Here is a 17,818-nt window from a genome sequence, read left to right as displayed (position 1 = left end):
ACACCCGCACGCGTTTCCTCCTCTAGGAACCGATGGATTAAAACTCTGTAACATTGATCGTGTGGATGAGACTGAGTTAACACGCTGATATTTTTTTTTTGTTTTTTTTTTTTTTCATTTTTCTGAGGACGTGCTGATACTCTAATTATCTGATATTATAGTATTTATGGTAATATCATTATGATAAGGCTCTCATTCATAATGGATATTTAGTACTAAATCCGAAGGAGTAGCGAAAATAAAAACTCACCAAGTTCTGGCTATATTGTTTTGGAGTTATGTTAATTACAACACCCCCACCCAACAAGCATAATATCAGACTTTAATAGGGATTAACTTTTGTTTTGTTTTTTGTTTTTTTAAATTTTTTTCATTTTCGTAAAAATCTTAATTTTTCTGGAGGCAGTCGATATCTGTTAGTGTTACTTAATTCTCTCTCTTTATAGAGCCATCTGGTGAAAGAGCGAAAAACCACCAAACGGCTATAATTGACGTTACTAGTTTACAGAAAGAGAGAGAGAGGCAGCCAGAGGGAGAGACCGGAGAGATTGAGATAAACTTTAAGATTCGTTGGGTTTTGCTGGGATTGCCTTGCCGTCTTTCTCTTTGAAATTGTGTCCTTTGACTCCTTTGGTTCGTCGAGGGATCGATCTGGGTCTCAACGATCTGAATTTACTCGCAGAGAAATAGAGGGAGACGCAGAGACAGAGGACGAATTGGGCATTTTCCTTCTTGTTTCCACATACTCTATATAATCATGTCAGATGGGTATTATAATTCTAAGAAGACTGATGATATCTGCGAAGGCGTTTGTGGCCAGGTACTTTTCCGTTTTCTTTTCCTCCCCTCCCTTTTTAATCGTGTACCTTTTCTTTTTGCATCTGCAAATTTTTTTTTGCATCTGATTTTTTTGGGTTTGCTTTTTCGTTTTTGGCCATGGGTATCTTCGGTTTCCTTTGAGGATTAGAATGGCTTTATTTTTTTTTGAGTTCATGTGCCCTTTTCAGTGATATATTTTCTTCTTTACCCGTTCTTTTAGCAAAACAAATATAATTTTCCGGTTAGTTTGAGTTTTTCAGTAGTGGGGAACCTCTGGTTTGGCTTAATATCCGATTAAAAGAAAATTTTCAAGTATATAATGTGCTCCCACATTTCTTTGTAGGTACTTAGATGGATATAGTCTCGCCCCTGCTAACTAAGTTTTTGATTGAAGGGTTGGTCTCTTTTCGTTTACTATAGTTTCAGAATGTGCATCTGAATGAAGGCTTGATTTTCATCTTTTGCAGATTTTTTGAACTCTTGTTCTCTCCCCCTTCTTAGATAGGCGTTGTCTTTTTCATACTTCTTGGGTGGCACCCTGTGCCTTTTAAATAAAGTTCAGTATTTTTGTCCAAAAATAAGGGTTAGAAACTCATATTTTTTGTTTTACTCATTGAAGTTTATCTTTTATCCCTTGTAAGAAGGAATATTGAAGTTTTTATATATTTCTTCTATCAACTTTCTGGAAGCATTCTGGGATTCTATCTTTATCCGATGGTCATGTTTTTCTTACATCTATAATTCTCTATAAATTTTCCAAGCAAAGAGAATTGGGGCTATATATATATGGATTATAACAATTTCTATAACTATAGTTTTTAGATGTTTTGTTTTCTGGTGTACAAATAATCCTGGCATCTTACAGATCCAAAAATAAATAAAAAATAAAAAATCCTGGCATCTCAGAAAGTTTTTATTTTAAATCCGCAGCAGGGAACTCGTGCAGAGCTGATTATGTCAAGACTCCGATGTATTCTGCGAGGGTTGGACCTGAGGACCTATATGATTTTGTTTATGATTGTCCCCATATGCATCTTCGGTGTATATTTGCATGGGCAGAAGATCACTTACTTTCTAAGACCAATATGGGAATCACCTCCGAAGCCCTTCCACAATGTCCCTCACTATTATAATGAGAATGTAACAGTGGAGACTCTTTGTAAACTTCATGGGTGGGGAATTCGTGAATCGCCAAGACGAGTCTATGATGCAGTTCTTTTCAGTAATGAGCTTGACATCCTTACAATTCGATGGAATGAATTGTATCCGTATGTGACACAGTTTGTTCTTCTCGAATCAAACTCAACATTCACAGGTTTGCCTAAACCATTGCTCTTCGCGAGCAACCGTGACCATTTCAAGTTTATTGAACCTCGGCTGACTTATGGGACGATTGGAGGAAGATTCAAGAAAGGCGAAAATCCATTTGTTGAAGAGGCATATCAGAGAGTAGCACTGGACCGGCTCTTGAAAATTGCAGGCATAGAAGATGATGATTTGTTGATAATGTCTGATGTCGATGAGATTCCAAGTGCCCACACAATTAATCTCTTGAGATGGTGTGATGACATTCCGCCTGTCCTTCACCTTCGCCTGAGGAACTACTTGTATTCATTTGAATTTTATATGGACAACAAGAGCTGGAGAGCTTCGGTCCATAGGTACAAAACTGGAAAGACAAGATATGCACATTATCGACGAACTGATGACATCTTGACAGATGCGGGGTGGCACTGTAGCTTTTGCTTTCGCCATATCAGCGAATTTGTGTTTAAGATGAAGGCTTACAGTCATACTGATCGGGTCAGGTTTTCTCATTACCTGAACCACGAAAGAATTCAGGATGTAATATGCAAAGGGGCTAACCTGTTTGACATGATTCCGGAGGAGTACACATTTAAGGAGATTATTGGAAAGATGGGACCTATTCCTCATTCTTATTCAGCAGTTCATTTTCCAGCATATTTGTTGAACAATGCTGAGAAGTACAAATATCTGTTGCCTGGTAACTGCCGAAGAGAAAGTGGCTGAGTATTGAAAAATGACGTGTCTTTTGTGAAGATTGGAGATACAGATCGTGCACTTCACTTAATAGGGTTCGATTTGATAATTGATGGTTTTGGTGAAGCAGTGATACTAGTATACATTAAATCTAACAAAGTGTAGGTCACTGTATACGGAGAGCAAAGAAATAACTTGCTGGTCCTTGGAATTTGATGGGGAAACTCTCTATATCCTCTTTTTAGGGAGTTGGGTTTATTCCGATATGGAGGAGGCATTCCAATTTTCCAAGTAGGAAGCTCGCTGCGAGGAGATTATCTCTACGGTTATGGAAGGCTTAAGTACCATATCTTGTTGCTGTGGCACGATCGCCTTATTGCATAGTTCCTGGACTTTCCAATGCTGGGAATTTGGCTTTCTTAGACTCATATACTTCTATCACAACTTGGGTTGTGTATTCCTGATATGTATCAACTGATTATTGTTGGATCTTCCGTTGATCATATTGCTGATTTATTCTTTTTCCCTACCGCTGCAGACCTTAAGTTAATAGTGCATAGTTAAATTTCAATTTTTCCTCTGCTCTTTTCTTCTGTGTTTGTGTCGTAGCAAACCTCCACAGAATAGATGGTTTTTTCTTCTCTGTGTCTAATGGATCATCACTGCCAGAACTTACAAACCAGGAATAGGTTGTATATATGTTAGGAGTTTCTTCTAAACATTGTCAACACTTTTAAGGTTCACAGGCTGGCATTATGAGATACCTCTATCTATTCTGAAATAGGTGACCTATTTAGCCAATCCTGGAAGCTAATTGTGACCCACCACTAATCTGCCTCTGTTTGCTTTGAAACTTATAATGAGGAGATTGAATGTGATGTAGTTTTTAGTTGTGCCTAAAAACGTTAGTTTTAGATAACTTGATTGACTCCTTTTTTACCTTTTTAATTCAGAATGGCGAGTCCCTTTTCAAGAGCTGGACATATTCACAGGTTGATTGCTCTTTTTTTGTTTTTATACTTCATCAGTAGTGGGACATGTAATTTCAATATTGAAGATCAAGCCAAGGTGCCCCACTTTCCTCCCGCAGACAAGAGAGTGATGAATGACATATTTTAAAATTTTCCACTTAAGTTTCTTGTTTTCAACTCACGAGTTATGGTTTTACTGTTCATTGCATGTGTTCTAACGTGATGCAGCGATGCTGACACATTCCCCACCAGCAGCACCAGACAAACACAAAAGCAAACAAGATCGAGTGTAATTTCTAGGAAACAACCTGTGGCATCATCAGCTGCTGTCGGGGATTTCCTTTGGCTATTAGAAAAAAGAAAAAAAGAAAAAAAGAAAAGAAACAAAAGATCTGTCTGATTCTGGTTTGAACAACCGCATAACAGCACGTTCCTTCTTAGAACTTTCTTGGCTTTTCAATATTCTCTGTGTCTCCTTCAAAGGCTAGCTGAATTCTTATGCACAAAGTTAAGATTAGGAGATTATTATGGATCTTCTGGTCTGACACACCCTTTCTCTGATCATAATAATATTAATATATACTTCTCTGGAGTTTGAAGTCTAGCAGTCAGCATATCGAGGGCAGAGACTGCGATTGCCTGAAGTGTCTGAACTAGATTATTCAATACAAATTCTATGCCCCTTTTGCACATCTTTCAACAAAAACCCTTCCCCAGAAGCTACAACCCCTTTCACCACCAATCATCCAACAACAACCATAAATTATCCCAAAAATAAAAGAAATAGAAGGCTTGAGTAATGTAATATGGTCATTGGTCAGATACTCGGACATAAAATTCTTTAGCTGGGCATGAGGTAGTTGAGCTTCCGGATGTCTTTACAACTGGGATAACATACTAAATTAGCCAATATGCCAATATGTTCCAAACATACCCATATCTTATCCTTTTCCAATTAAACAATATTGACTTGTTTTATTTATATATTTCTTTATTTTTTTTTTCATTGTTTCATTCTTTACCTGAACGGGGTAAAAATAAAGATAAAAAGGTCAGAAAGTTGAGCATTTTGATATAATTTCTTACTTGCCAGCCATCTTGACTACATAAGAGGATATAATTTATATGATATGTGGCCTCATTAAAGTCAATGTTAGAGGATATAATTTATATGATATGTGGCCTCATTAAAGTCAATTTTAGAGGATAGTCTTGAAGTTGACAGATAAGAAAGAAAGATAAAAAAGGCACGCCCACTCGGGACGGCAAGAACCCACCAGGTCGTTTTAGAACATGTTGATTATTGTTGATCACAGATGTTAAAGCTATAGGTTGTATGATTTTCTAATAACCTAATTGGATAATTACTATTCGTAAAAAAAATTGAAAAAAAAAGTTAAAAATTTCTGTTTTTGGATAGGCCCACGGCTCCCGCTGGATCTAATTAAATTTTTTTTTTTTTAATTAAAAAACTTATAATATTATTTAAAAATATTTTTTTAATCGTTAAATAAAAAAAATTAAAAATTTGGATGATAAATTTGAGCGGTGAGTATATCATTATTATTTTTTTGAATATGTTGTCAAGAGTGGGCCCTTTGTTATGCCACGTGTATATAGCTGAGCGAGTCCATCGTCCGCCGTCCAGCTTGACAATTGACCTGGTTGGACGGGCAAGACAAGAATTGCATTAACTGTAACCGTACCAACATGTTACTTTCCTTTGACTTGGATTTTGACGAGGACACAACTTTGTGGCAGAAGATTTCTTTTATATAAAAATGAGGGTTTTATTAAGGCCCGTTTGGTTACACAGATGAGATAAGATGAGATATTTTAAATAGTAATAAATAAAATATTGTTATAATATAATTTTTGAATATTAATTTTGTATTGGGATTTGAAAAAGTAAGATAGTTTATTATATTTTGTATTGAAATTTGAAAAAGGTGTAATGATGAGTTGAGATGAGATGAGATGAGATGAGATTTTTGGTTTTGGTTAACCAAACAAGGCCTAAAGGGTTGCGCTCTTATCCGGTCGGGTGGGAATTTTGGTTTTACACCCAGCCAATCAGCATCTGTCACGTAGGGGTCTCAGCAATTTCCTATTTGCACCCGTATACACGTGATGAAACTCAAGTTTTCTCGCCCTCTCCCTCCCCCTCCCCCAAGGCCCAAACACGTCTCTATTACGTTCAAATCCCGATCTCTCTCTCTCTCCAATACGATTACGGTCTCTCTTGTGGGGCTTGTGTTCTGGTGAAAGAATTTTGAAGGGTAAAACTCATTATTTCCAATTTTCTTCTTGTATATCAGAAAATCGAACAAGAAAAAATGTTTCATTTTTCATTACTGTACCGTGGTCCTCCACTTCATTTCCATTTCGCTGTCTGTGAATAAAACACTGTGCAAACATATTGTTTCTTTTGATGATGTTTTTTCATTTTTGCTTGGTTGATTTATTAAATACCAGTACCATTTAAAGGCTTCCAAACAGATTGTTGAGTTTTGATTCTCATTTACGGCTACTTGAAAGTTGTAAGAATGCGTGAGAGGAGAAATGATTTATGCAGTCGGGAAACACAGTCGGCGTGCAGTCGGCTGTAAAAAAAAAATTAATACAGGACCTACATGAAAAAAAAAAATTATTTTTATAACTTTTTATAATTCATGCAGGTCCCCTTGAATATAAAATAATTTTTTTATAATTTTTTTTTATTCATTCCGTACAGCCGACTGCACGCCGACTGCGTGTAGCAAAGCCCGCGTGAGAGAGGGGGTCTCTGAAGGAAGGAATGCTTGCGAGAGAGAGGGGAAAGACGGTTCTAATTCTCTGATTCGGGTGTAGGTGTTTGGAGTATGCACCTCCTACGTGGGCAATTTTTATTGGTGGGTGTAAAACTAAATCCCCACCCGATCGGCCTCAAGTTTTTCTCTTTATTAAAATAGAAAATAAATTTAACAAATCATATAAAATTATATTAATTTATGAGAATATTTTTATATAATCTTTATAGCAGTCAACTTTTATAAAATAAGGTTGTAAAAAACATACTTATTTCATTAGTTAAAAGTGAGCTGTGCAAAAGCTACAAAAGAATTGTCTCCCAACTCTATCACTACTCATTTGAAATTTACAAAACTTGTACGTGAAGAAAGGTTCATAGAGCGATGGAGTAGAGGAGAGATCATACTTGAAGGATTGGATTAAGGAGAGAATATACTCTTGAAGAGTCTCGCTGCAGCAAACATTGGTGTCAATCTAAGATATATATGTCTTATCTATAGTCAACTAGTCGAGACAGAAAATGCAATGAAAATCGAGAAAAAGCACAAAAATAGAAAACAAAACGATAATCATCATTGCAATAAACTTTCCTTCCAAATACATCAGCAAATGTCAATGTTTCCTACATGGAATACATCTTCCGCAGATGTTAATGCCAAGTTTTTAATTGCTACTTCCATGCTTTCTCACATGCCATAACCAGTGGCAATCTTTAACTGCCACACAAACAACTAATACATCTGTCGTAGAAGCCTCTTTATGTTTCTCACCTATGAGTAACATGAACAGCATCTAGAGAGCAGGATTCACCGAACCCAAGCACCTACATGGTGCATTGACGCTTGAAAAAGCCGAGATAGAGCCTGAACATGATATGCATGCTTTGGAATTCAACTCGAACCGTAACATCGGCTCAAGGTATCAATATCTGATACCAGACAGCTGAAAGAGTCCGCCAACTCCATGGCCCCGAATGCCTTGAAGCCTAGCAGAGTTCGAAGAGCCCCAGCAGAGATGGGAAAATTCCAATTTCCTTATAGAGATGAGGTCCAGCCATTGCCTCAGAAGAAAATGTAGAAAGAGAAGAGGATAGTGACATCAGAACTCTCATGGAACAAAATTGAGAATTCACGGTAATTCCCACTTTCCTTCAGAATGTCACTCACAACCGGTCGAACCAACCGAGAATACTGTCTTGAGAACTAAACTGCAAATCCTGCACACATATATGTGAGTTTTGAGTCTCGGTAATATGTCAGAAAGGTTCAAAGAGCAGAGGAAGAAGGGTAGGAAGTGAAGCTTACAGCGAGTGGGAAATCAGGCGGTGTATCTAGTTCTATGTTCTCAAGGTCAGCAATTCCAGGAGAGACATTGTTAATTCCACTATCCTCATCTATGTTGCTAACAAAGTCAGTATAAGAGATGTGATTCATGCTTGAACGATCTACAGCACAAGAATCGAAAACCTCCTTGCATAGCAATGAATCATCCTTGCACTTTAAAACAGAGTTCTCAACAGCCTGAGATTCGCCTGCCAACCATGCAGTGTACTCCATCTTGTCCTTAGTCTGAATATCAGGTGCAGGGGCGCAAGATGCTTTAGAGCCATAGTGTGCTTCCTGTTTCACAAACATAAACTGAAGTGAGCGTCAAATACATTAAGGCATCTTGGGAAGCACAAGCAAAGGCTACTATAATATTCTCTGATTTCAACAACATTTTCGTTCCCTTTATATCCCTTAATCATCACTGCCTCCCAATAGTTTACTAATGTGGTAAAGTGATTTTTATCGGACAACTGACAAGGATATTATTACAGAAATTGCCACATACCTGAGCAGGGGACAGGAGTACGTTAATGTGATCAAAATCATCATGCAGAACAGATTTCCCAGGGCGAGGTGGATGGGGAGGGTTTGCTTTCGGAGTCCTAGGACTATTTTGTAGAGTCATAATTTCAGAATCCTGAACCACCGGGCTGCCATCATTATTGTCAGTCTGCTTTGGCTGTTGGTAGAGAATTTTTGAGACTACAAATTCACCTTCCTTCTCTTCTTCTTCAGTCCCAAGATGATATTGATGCATCACCCAATTGAACTTACCCGGCTTGGACCCCTTCTTTGAACCTTTATACAGCACCATGATCTTCTTACAGCCCTTCTGCACTCCATTTTCCATTACAGGTTTGGTCTTACCTGTCTTGTGCCAGCGGACATGCTCCTTGTTCAAACTATGTTGACTATGGATCTTGCGGCGTTTCCGATGACCAGAAGCATACGCATTCATTGTTCTGTGAAAGAAATGGACACTGCTTCCATCTCTCTTAGCCCCTGAAAAGGAGAAAAAAATAAAGTACAGCAATCTAGACCATAGTTCGATTCACCCAGACCCTTAGAGTTGCATTTGGTCCAAATTTTGGTCCTTTTTCTTTATCTTTAAGAGATGTTTTGGTCAAATTGAAAATATACTTCCATCTGGATAGAGAAAACAACGAGAATAGGGACAATACTAAAATCTGATTAAATGGAGCAGCCACATTAACTTCATTAATTTTGACCATTCTACATAGAAAAGATAAAGACATGAAATGAGAATTGATTTTATTCAGGAACTAAATAAAATTATAGAATGAACCAGTAATTGAAAACCATATCTGTATCTTTTGACTCAAATCACGTTCATACGTTTAAAATTTTACTTGGAGGCAAAAGGTTTTGGCAAGGCCAAGAGTTATCCTGCTTTCACTTTTATACTTTCCTTTTCATTTTCAAGGCCTTGGTTGCCCCTTCTCTAGAATCAGCAGCCTTCCTTAGAATTATCCTCCATTCAGATATTAATCTAATTTTGTCTACCGACTCCATTTTGAAGATTATTTGGCCAATACACTAAAATATATCATAGATTTCACAAGTCAGCTCCACTCACCTGGAAGATTTTCTGGATGGGTGTAGCAAATTCCTTGCTCCTCCTCAAGTGTTGGGATGAACTCATCAATAAACAAGTGTTCCTTTGAGTTTCCAACACCACACTTTGCTGCTAAATGTTCTAAGAGCTCTGTATCTGAAGGATCAAACTTCACACCAAGAGGCAGGCCAGGCCATTCAGGAGAAACCTGCACAGGAGAGGCAATGATGTCAACAATACAGAGTCTACAACTAGACAATTAAAATGAAAATACCGTAAATGCAATCTCCAAATTAAAGCCAAACTTCTGTGCAGATATGGCGAAATTTTATGGTAAGGTAATTGTGTGAAATCCGAAGAATGTTTTCCGACTTACATCACTGTTGTCAATGCAATAATGGCATTTTGGGCATTCACGATTTGCTCCGCAGTCTTTAATTTGAAAAGCAGGAGAACATGTAGCATTTCTCACTTTTGTTGCCAATCCTCTGCTGTTGATTAGCCAAGTCCTGTAGGAATGATATGCTATAAGCTTAGAGTTTGATGAAGAGACAGACATCTCATAGCTATAAGCAGAGGAATAATTAGCAACAATTTGCTAAAAGTTCAATATTTAAAAAGGCGTGAAAAAACGGTTTGCAAAGAATAAGCAACAAACGAGAGAAGCACGCATGTGCATGGATAGACAATCAGTATTCACCCGTTATGGCGGAATATCATTGCAGTAGTGCATAAGATGGATATCCAAAACAAGCTAGAAAAGATGTGCACTTTCAGTGAAAAGGGTCCAACCGTCCAAGTAAAGAACAGATATTCTTGAAGTCAGCTTTCCTTGAGAAGATTTATTATAGATATACTTCTTCAAATATACAAGCATAACCAATACTTCTAACGATCCTTCATCTACAAGTGGTCTCTCATCATCATCCAGAACACTCCAATAATCACCACATTGACGAGAGTTCAGATATCGGCACCCATGACAAGGCCCCAGCTAGAGGAGGGCACAACTGAAGACCGGAAATGGGTTTGCAAAGTAAATCCGAACATTCGTTTAGTCATCAAAATATTGACTGAAAGAAAGAGACTTTAACGTTTGCTCCAACCACAAGACACAAACTTTAATATGCCACACCCTTCACATCAACATTTTCCCAAATGGGGAAACTCTCAGAAGATAGAAATCTAGCTAGAGAATCTCATCTGACATATGGGTTCTCTCGAGTCAAAATCTACCACCCCGTAGAGTTTCATTCATCCAAAAGACATTACTTATTGTGAACAAACCAACAAAAAGATTAAAAGTATAATAATACAAAGAGCATCCGGATAAACCCCAGAAACTATAATTTAAAATCGTAAACACAAAAAATGAAGAAGAAGAAGAAGAAGAAAGAAAAGAAGACCGATTTGTACGTATTCAGGGCATACCCCAAACAAAAGTGTAAACTGAAAAGTGCCCCCAAATATAACTCTTCATATCCGTGGAACCTATGTCCTTCTTTCTTAATTTACTTCGTTAATATTTTAAGCTTACCTCGCCATGTTCTACAACAAGTAGACGATGCTGAACCAAAGCACAAACCGGAGAGAGCGAGTAAAGATCGTTTTTAGTTCAGTGTGCGTGTGTTTTTAAGGTTGCGCCTGAATGAGAGGCAAACAAAACACAGCTTTGGAGCTGTTTCGAATACGAGAGGTTCAGGTTGGGAATCCTCCTAAAACGAAGACCGAACCGTGATTTTCTCATTCAACGTCGCAGGACAGTGTCACAGTGGCATGGCCAACCGTTGACCGAACCTGGATCCGAGGCTATTGCTTCGGCGCAAAACAGAGGAAGTTGTCGAAGAATGTCGAGAAGTATTCTTCGACAAGTTGGGGCCTCGAGACCATATCGGGAAGAGTGTCAAATTTCGGTGGTGCGGACATGACTGCCTTGCTCCCCAAGCCAAAGACTATGAAAGTGAACACACTTTAATTTCTGTTACCTTTCCTGCCCCTTTGCTAAACAGAGTAATAAAGACTAACAGAATCTCTTCCACTTTACGATGCTTGACTTTGATATGATCTATCCATATCACACAAAAGCTTCTATCATTACAACTACAATTAAAGCAAACTTTAGTCACATCCATAAGACTTCGGTGTGTTTGCGCAGCGAGGGTGGTTGATAAGAGTAGTGAACAGTAGTTATTAAAAATGAAATGAGTTCGTAAATTTTATTGACATGAGTTTGAGATGTTTAGATGTATAAAGTATTTTGAATTATATTTAAATTTTATTAAGAAATTAAAAAAGTTATGTCTCATAAATGATTGATTTAATTAGTAATATTTTTTAGTATAGGTGTTTTTAGAGAAGATGGCTACGAAAGAAAGGAAGGAGAGACAAGGGTTGCAACTTGCCGGGCGAGGGGACAGTGATGGACAGCTCCTCTATCTTAGTAGTGTGGGTCCTATAAACAGTGCAAAATCACATTTTTTGATTGAGATAAGTTTCTGAAATCAGCTCCAACGAGTTTTATTATGTCCAAACCAATTTGTAATCTATGTATCAATATTATTATCTTTATATTTAAAATTTAAAATTTAAATTAATATTATTTTTATTAAAATTTAACTTTCTAATTAATCATATTTAATAAATACGTATATTAATATATAGAATCGCTTACGATAAAATTTTTTCTTTTAGGTTCTGCTTGGTTACTGAAATTTTTCAAATGAAAATTTTGAGTTTTAAGATTAAATATTAAAATATTATATTTTAATATTATTATTGTATTGAGATTTTAAAAAGTTAAGAAAAAGTTAAATTATTTATTATATTTTGTATAGGGATTTGAGAAAGTTGTAATGATAAGATGAAAAACCTAAACAACCAAACCGAACCTTAGTCAAAATGCATGTATGAAACTTAGCACTTATCCATCATTATCCATATATTGCAGCATAATTTCATCCCACAAAAAAAAGGATCGTGGGTCAAAAGGGGAATCTTTTCTATCGGTCGATCATTTTACTGTTCTTTACGCGGTAACGCCGGATCAGAGATTGAGATTCTCTTTTTCTCAGAAACAAAGTATTGCTTGAAAGGCAGCACTCTCAACTAGTCGTTGTAGTATAGTGGTGAGTATTCCCGCCTGTCACGCGGGTGACCCGGGTTCGATCCCCGGCAACGGCGAAATTTATTTATTTATTTTTTGTTTTCAGCCAAAAATTGCCCAACTGGCAGGGTTCATCAACGGGTTTATAATTATGTCATTGCCACCTCAGAATTTTAGTCCAGCATAATTTGTATCTGATGGCTTTGGGAACGCTTCTTTTACAATGACTAAAATATCATACATATCATTACCACCTGAATGTTAACAGTCAATACATACTCCATAAGATTTCTTGCATACAAAGGAGGTGTAAAGGCCTTTGGATGGACCTTATTTCATAACGAGATTACATCACAGCAACCCCGACTCCAAAAATCAGTACAATCAAACTGAAATCGACGTGGATGGAGTAAGAAACTTTTGACTGTGACTTCTGACTGAGTCCTCTAATGTCAACTAAACTGACTAATTTTGAGCAAAAGTAACATTTCCTTTATGAAGTATGATGCAGGATCTTGTAATATTTCCGAGCTTATTGAGATTGCTTAACAATAACTTGCGATCAGTAACACTGTCTAAAGCAACTGAAAAAACTTGTAGGCTTGTCTTCCATGCCAGCATTTGGGGTTTCCTCCGAGTCACCTCTCCCAGCCATTAAGGAGCTTGTACCAGGAGATTCTGGGGGGAACACAGTATTCTCGGGCGTGTATATCCGAGGAGGGACTACAGGCTCTGGTGGTGAAATGATAGAGAGATAGCGCAAGAGCATCTGTATTATTTGGCAGAAGTTAGGCCGAGCATTAGGGTCCTCTTTCCAACATGAAGTCACGATCAGAGCCAGATCCTCAGGGAGGTTTTCAGCACTGGGCCTCACATTCTGAAACAAGAAGTATTTTTGAATGGTGACAAACTTCAAAGCTCCAACAAAGGAATGACATTTACATAAACAATGGGACCAAATGAGACCTTGTGGCTTACAATGCATATTCAAAACTATAATCACATGAGAAGTGCTATTCATCATGTTTTTGGCCATCGTCCTCACATCATCCTCTAATGTGGCATTAAAAGATTAGAATACCCCTTCAAGTATCAGTTATGTGAATTCCACATACATTCTAATCGATGTCAAAGTTTGAACAGGAGCACTCAGTAAAGTTTTAAGAATGGTTCGACTTTCAGCAATTTAGTCTTGCAGCCATCCATAGATTTTCTTCTTCCTCCCCACCGCAGAGCAGCTAGGGATGTTTTTCTCTCCATGAGTTATTCACCGAGATGGTCAGGCATCAAGGTCCGAGTACATCATCCAAAGGACAACTTCAAGTCATTTTGATAGTATTAGGTAACTACTGGTTAGTGTTCCTGTGTGGGTGCAGAAAGTGTTGCTCATCAAATCGCATGAAAGTTCTCCTAAGTCACTCAAAAGTTTCCCGCACTTGTAATATGGAGACATGAATCAAAATTTCGTTAACCTTCCCCTTCCTGTGATCTTAAAAAGTGAGACGTGAATAATAAACTAGATGTCATTAAAGTTTCCATGTAAACTTATTCTATCTTAAGATAATACACACTCAAAAAGTCGACCTATGTTGGATATATCATAAGAAGATATCACATTGCATAGCTACCTTAAATGCGGCTGCATATGCTGCCTGTAGATTTGACATGCCTTCAAAAGGCAATTTATTGTGGATGAGCTCCCACAGCACTATTGCGAAGCTGTAGGTGTCCACCTTGTGATTGTAATGCTTCTTATCTCCGTGCCTTAGCGTGACTGTGCTGTAAAGCTGTAACCAAATAGTAAGGTGAATCATTAGTAATTTAAAACACCCACTGGTCAAACAAAATACGCTTAAATATTTGAGCGTTTTGAGTACCTCTGGGGCCATCCAACGATATGTCCCTGTTTCAGCAGTCATCATCTCTATTAATGACTCTTCTCTAGCTAAACCAAAATCTGCAAGTTTAACTGTTTTATGGTCGGCAGTCAACATCAAGTTTTCTGTGAACGGGAAAGGAAATGAAATAATCAGAATTTGGCTTAATCCTAGATTTATCAGGGCTTTGCCTATTTCTATGAATAAAATTTCTTGATTACCTATATTAAAAAAAAAAAGAAAAAAAAAAAAAGAGGGAGATTCATCAGCAAGCAGATACACCTGATTTATGAAGATGGAACTACTATAAATTGAATTTGACAGAAACAATAGGATCCTAAACCAACTGGACGACATGAGACCTTCTCCTAAGAAACAGCACACCAAAGAAATTAAGAGGTGAGGTCCAACAACAGTCAAGGAAATGCAAGGACAAACACAAAGCATTGCCTTCAATGATCTTTAATCTTCTTCTCCCATACACCGAGAAGCCTCCCAACAGATATCAAAATCCAAACCAAATGTTGCATCTACCTTCTGATGCTATTCAAACATACACATTTCATATGTCATAAGATCACACCAGAAGAGTCAACCAATTTCTTCATGTACAACCATGCCTATCACAGCATATCTAATGCAATGTAAAGACTACCAAGAATAACATGGTTTCCATTTGTTAGTTTTTTTGGCAAATTTATGGAAATTGGAGACCTTCAAGCATATCTTTGTAATTTGATTTGAACACTGCTAATGTACCATCTTAACTTAACTTCCTAGTTTTTCCTTTTCCGTTCTTCTTCGTCCTTTTTTCCTTTTTGCCCCCCTTTAATAAACTATATGTGGAAGAGCCAAGGGAGACCGGATCATTTGACAGAATTGGAGGCTTTTCCCTATTACAGGAGCAAAATTTAGCAACTCATTGCCCCGTACATGCAAAGAAATATGGAAAATTCTTCTTATCATCCTCACACTTCACACACCACACTTATTTTAATTTTTTTTTCATTTTTTCTATAATAAATATGTAGTGTGTAGATGATAAATAGAATAATTTAATTAGTTTAATAAGAATAAAATGAAATAAAAAATAGAAAAATAAAAAATATTATTTTAATATATAAAGTGTGTGGTGTGGGATGATGTGTAGCATTTCCCAAGAAATATCACATCCCTCATCCATAGGCACAAGAAGAGATGAAACAGGTACTGGATGCGCCACTATTTTAAGTTGCTTGCTAAAATGTTAAGATGAATAAAAAATACAAAGGAAAAATTATCCTGCTTGTAACAAATATTCCGAGACTCACTCTTCTATATTGTCAGTAATTAAAAAGCACAAGTTTCAACCACAACTAATGACCTGGTGAAAATGGAGATGCAAATGGTAAGGGCAAGACATTAAACATGTTATGCAACGCCATTGTGAACCCTTCTGATAAAACTGAACTATAAATGAATTGGTATAGACTTGAAGTGCTTCCTGCCATTCAAATAATTCATTCCTATCTTTTATATCAAGGCAAGACCACGTGTGGAAACAATATAAACTAAAAACACATAAAAATGTAGCTGGCATGCTTAACTGCCAACACAGTAAAATAAGCATACCAGGTTTCTTCTCACTAATTAAAAAAAAAAAAAAAAAAAGAAGAAAAAGAAAAAGAAAAAGAGGCATACCAGGTTTCAGATCCCGGTGAATGATCCCATGGGAGTGTAAGCATTCCATGGCACGAGCAATATCAAGGGAAAACCCAACCACCACATGCATATCCAAGCACCTTGGCCGCATGTTCAGCAAGTACTTACGCAATGTCCCACCCAGTAGAAGCTCAGTGACTATCACCATGACAGGTTCCTTGCACGCGCCTATAAACTGGCAATACACAGAGAGACAACCTTCTTAGGCCGACTTCAATGTTTTCATACAAGATATGACCACTAACAATTCGTTGATAGTCCAAATTACCAAATTTCAAATCCAGATAAATAGTTTCATACACTCAAAATAATGGAAATATCATTCCCTTGTATGCTTATCAAACAACCTTCACTAGATTCTTGTGTTGAACTCTGGATAGCATTGCAACCTCCCTGGCAAACCGCGCTTCTCTCTTGGCAATTTGTTCCGGACTCTCCCCTCTATGGACAACTTTAATAGCAACTGGTTGACTTTTATATCTACAAAATAAAATAAAAATCCAGCAAATTAAAGATTGAAATAACTGCACATAACAATACACCACTGGTTAAATCATCTAATCCACTGAGGCAATAACTAAAGACTTTATAAAGATGAGCCAGGAAACATATATCGCCATTTTGAAAGGCCAAGGCTGAAACTTTAGCAGGCACAACAGCACCGATTAAATTTGGAAACTCTCAGTCCCAGCCAAAAGGTAAATCTAATTCCGAAGTAAGTGATCAAGAGATAAGAATCCGGATAGACGAAAACATAGAGCACAGTTGACTTACTGTCCCTTGTAAACTTTTGAATGCGCACCCTCTCCAATCTTAGGTCCAACAAGAAGTTGCTTAGGATCGACCAGCCACTTTGCATCCAAACTGAACTCTCCCACCGAGTAAATTCCATTGCCAGACCCCATTTTTTTCTTCTCCTCCTCTCTCTACAACCGGAATTTGGTTAGCATAAGCTGACTAACCAAAGTACACCCTTTTGTGCATCACGCATTCAAGTATTAAGAAAAAGATGGTACAAAACAAAACTTAAAAGAAAGAACAATAGGACATGCTCGGTTCAGTGGCAGGGCTTCTAAGACAGACCCATCCCCAAGATCACGTTCGCAGACCCAAAAACAATTAAACGTGTGCCTTTGCATAGGAGACAAAGAATAAAGCCCCACATGGTCCTAAGGCACCCACCAACGGCCCCAGAGTTAAAAATATGTCAGAGACCCCAACACAATCAGAGACCCCAATAGGAAAATGGGATATTAAAAACGAAATCAGAGACCCCAATAGGAAAATGGGATATTAAAAACGAAATCAGAGACCCCAATAGGAAAATGGGATGTTAAAAACGAAATCAGAGACCCCAACAAGTTCGGTCAGAACAGAGCAGAAAAAAATTTGTATTGGGAAAATAAGCAAAATGGCAAAGCACATAAAGAAAGCTTCAATGGAGTAATGCGGTTGAGCATGAAACTCAAGGACCCAGATGGAGATATGGCTTTGGTTATGACTAATAAAATCTTCTCCGCGTATTGAATTGGCTCTGTGCTTTATCTGCTGATAAAGCAGCGTAAGGAGTTGGGTCTGCGTCAGAGAACAGTGGACTTCTATTTTAGTAACAATAGATGAATAAATAAACAGACAGAGGGAATAAAAGGAAA

At 37.5% G+C, this 17,818-nt stretch overlaps 3 protein-coding genes and 1 non-coding gene across 8 annotated transcripts; 2 read left to right on the top strand and 2 right to left on the bottom strand.

Moving 5' to 3' along the window:
* Nucleotides 1–239: 239 nt before the first annotated feature.
* Nucleotides 240–3,391, top strand: LOC122302656. Of its 3 annotated transcripts, XM_043114034.1 has the most exons (3): nt 241–820; nt 1,163–1,214; nt 1,750–3,391. In XM_043114034.1, exon 3 carries the CDS (start codon nt 1,774–1,776, stop codon nt 2,848–2,850), a length of 1,077 nt encoding a protein of 358 aa, XP_042969968.1. In that variant the 5' UTR covers nt 241–820; nt 1,163–1,214; nt 1,750–1,773; the 3' UTR covers nt 2,851–3,391. The 3 variants fall into 3 exon arrangements, with proteins under 3 accessions (XP_042969967.1, XP_042969968.1, XP_042969966.1); XM_043114033.1 differs by lacking the exon at nt 1,163–1,214 and having other exon boundaries at nt 240–820; nt 1,753–3,391; XM_043114032.1 differs by lacking the exon at nt 1,163–1,214 and having other exon boundaries at nt 242–820.
* A 3,741-nt stretch (nt 3,392–7,132) lies between these two features.
* Nucleotides 7,133–11,490, bottom strand: LOC122302655 (SUPPRESSOR OF GAMMA RESPONSE 1-like). 2 transcript variants are annotated; one of them, XM_043114031.1, is made up of 6 exons: nt 11,023–11,490; nt 9,862–9,994; nt 9,507–9,693; nt 8,415–8,911; nt 7,886–8,200; nt 7,133–7,797 (listed from the first exon to the last, which is right to left on the bottom strand). In XM_043114031.1, the coding sequence occupies exons 1-6, from the start codon at nt 11,028–11,030 to the stop codon at nt 7,744–7,746; spliced, it is 1,194 nt and encodes a 397-aa protein (XP_042969965.1). In that variant the 5' UTR covers nt 11,031–11,490; the 3' UTR covers nt 7,133–7,743. The 2 variants fall into 2 exon arrangements, with proteins under 2 accessions (XP_042969965.1, XP_042969964.1); XM_043114030.1 differs by lacking the exon at nt 11,023–11,490 and adding an exon at nt 10,186–10,964.
* A 1,103-nt stretch (nt 11,491–12,593) lies between these two features.
* Nucleotides 12,594–12,665, top strand: TRNAD-GUC. Its single transcript has one exon. It is a non-coding gene; the product is annotated as a tRNA-Asp (tRNA).
* Nucleotides 12,666–12,804: 139 nt separating this feature from the next.
* On the bottom strand, nt 12,805–17,763 carry LOC122302652 (serine/threonine-protein kinase STY13-like). 2 transcript variants are annotated; one of them, XM_043114028.1, is made up of 6 exons: nt 16,941–17,763; nt 16,514–16,646; nt 16,146–16,341; nt 14,466–14,557; nt 14,217–14,375; nt 12,805–13,465 (listed from the first exon to the last, which is right to left on the bottom strand). In XM_043114028.1, the coding sequence occupies exons 1-6, from the start codon at nt 17,069–17,071 to the stop codon at nt 13,151–13,153; spliced, it is 1,026 nt and encodes a 341-aa protein (XP_042969962.1). In that variant the 5' UTR covers nt 17,072–17,763; the 3' UTR covers nt 12,805–13,150. The 2 variants fall into 2 exon arrangements, with proteins under 2 accessions (XP_042969962.1, XP_042969961.1); XM_043114027.1 differs by having other exon boundaries at nt 14,466–14,590; nt 16,941–17,759.
* Nucleotides 17,764–17,818: the final 55 nt, after the last annotated feature.

Source organism: Carya illinoinensis, chromosome 3 (genome assembly GCF_018687715.1).
Source record: "Carya illinoinensis cultivar Pawnee chromosome 3, C.illinoinensisPawnee_v1, whole genome shotgun sequence".
Lineage (NCBI taxonomy): Eukaryota > Viridiplantae > Streptophyta > Magnoliopsida > Fagales > Juglandaceae > Carya > Carya illinoinensis.
Note: the sequence above shows the minus strand (reverse complement) of the source record. Positions and strands in the feature narration are given on the sequence as shown.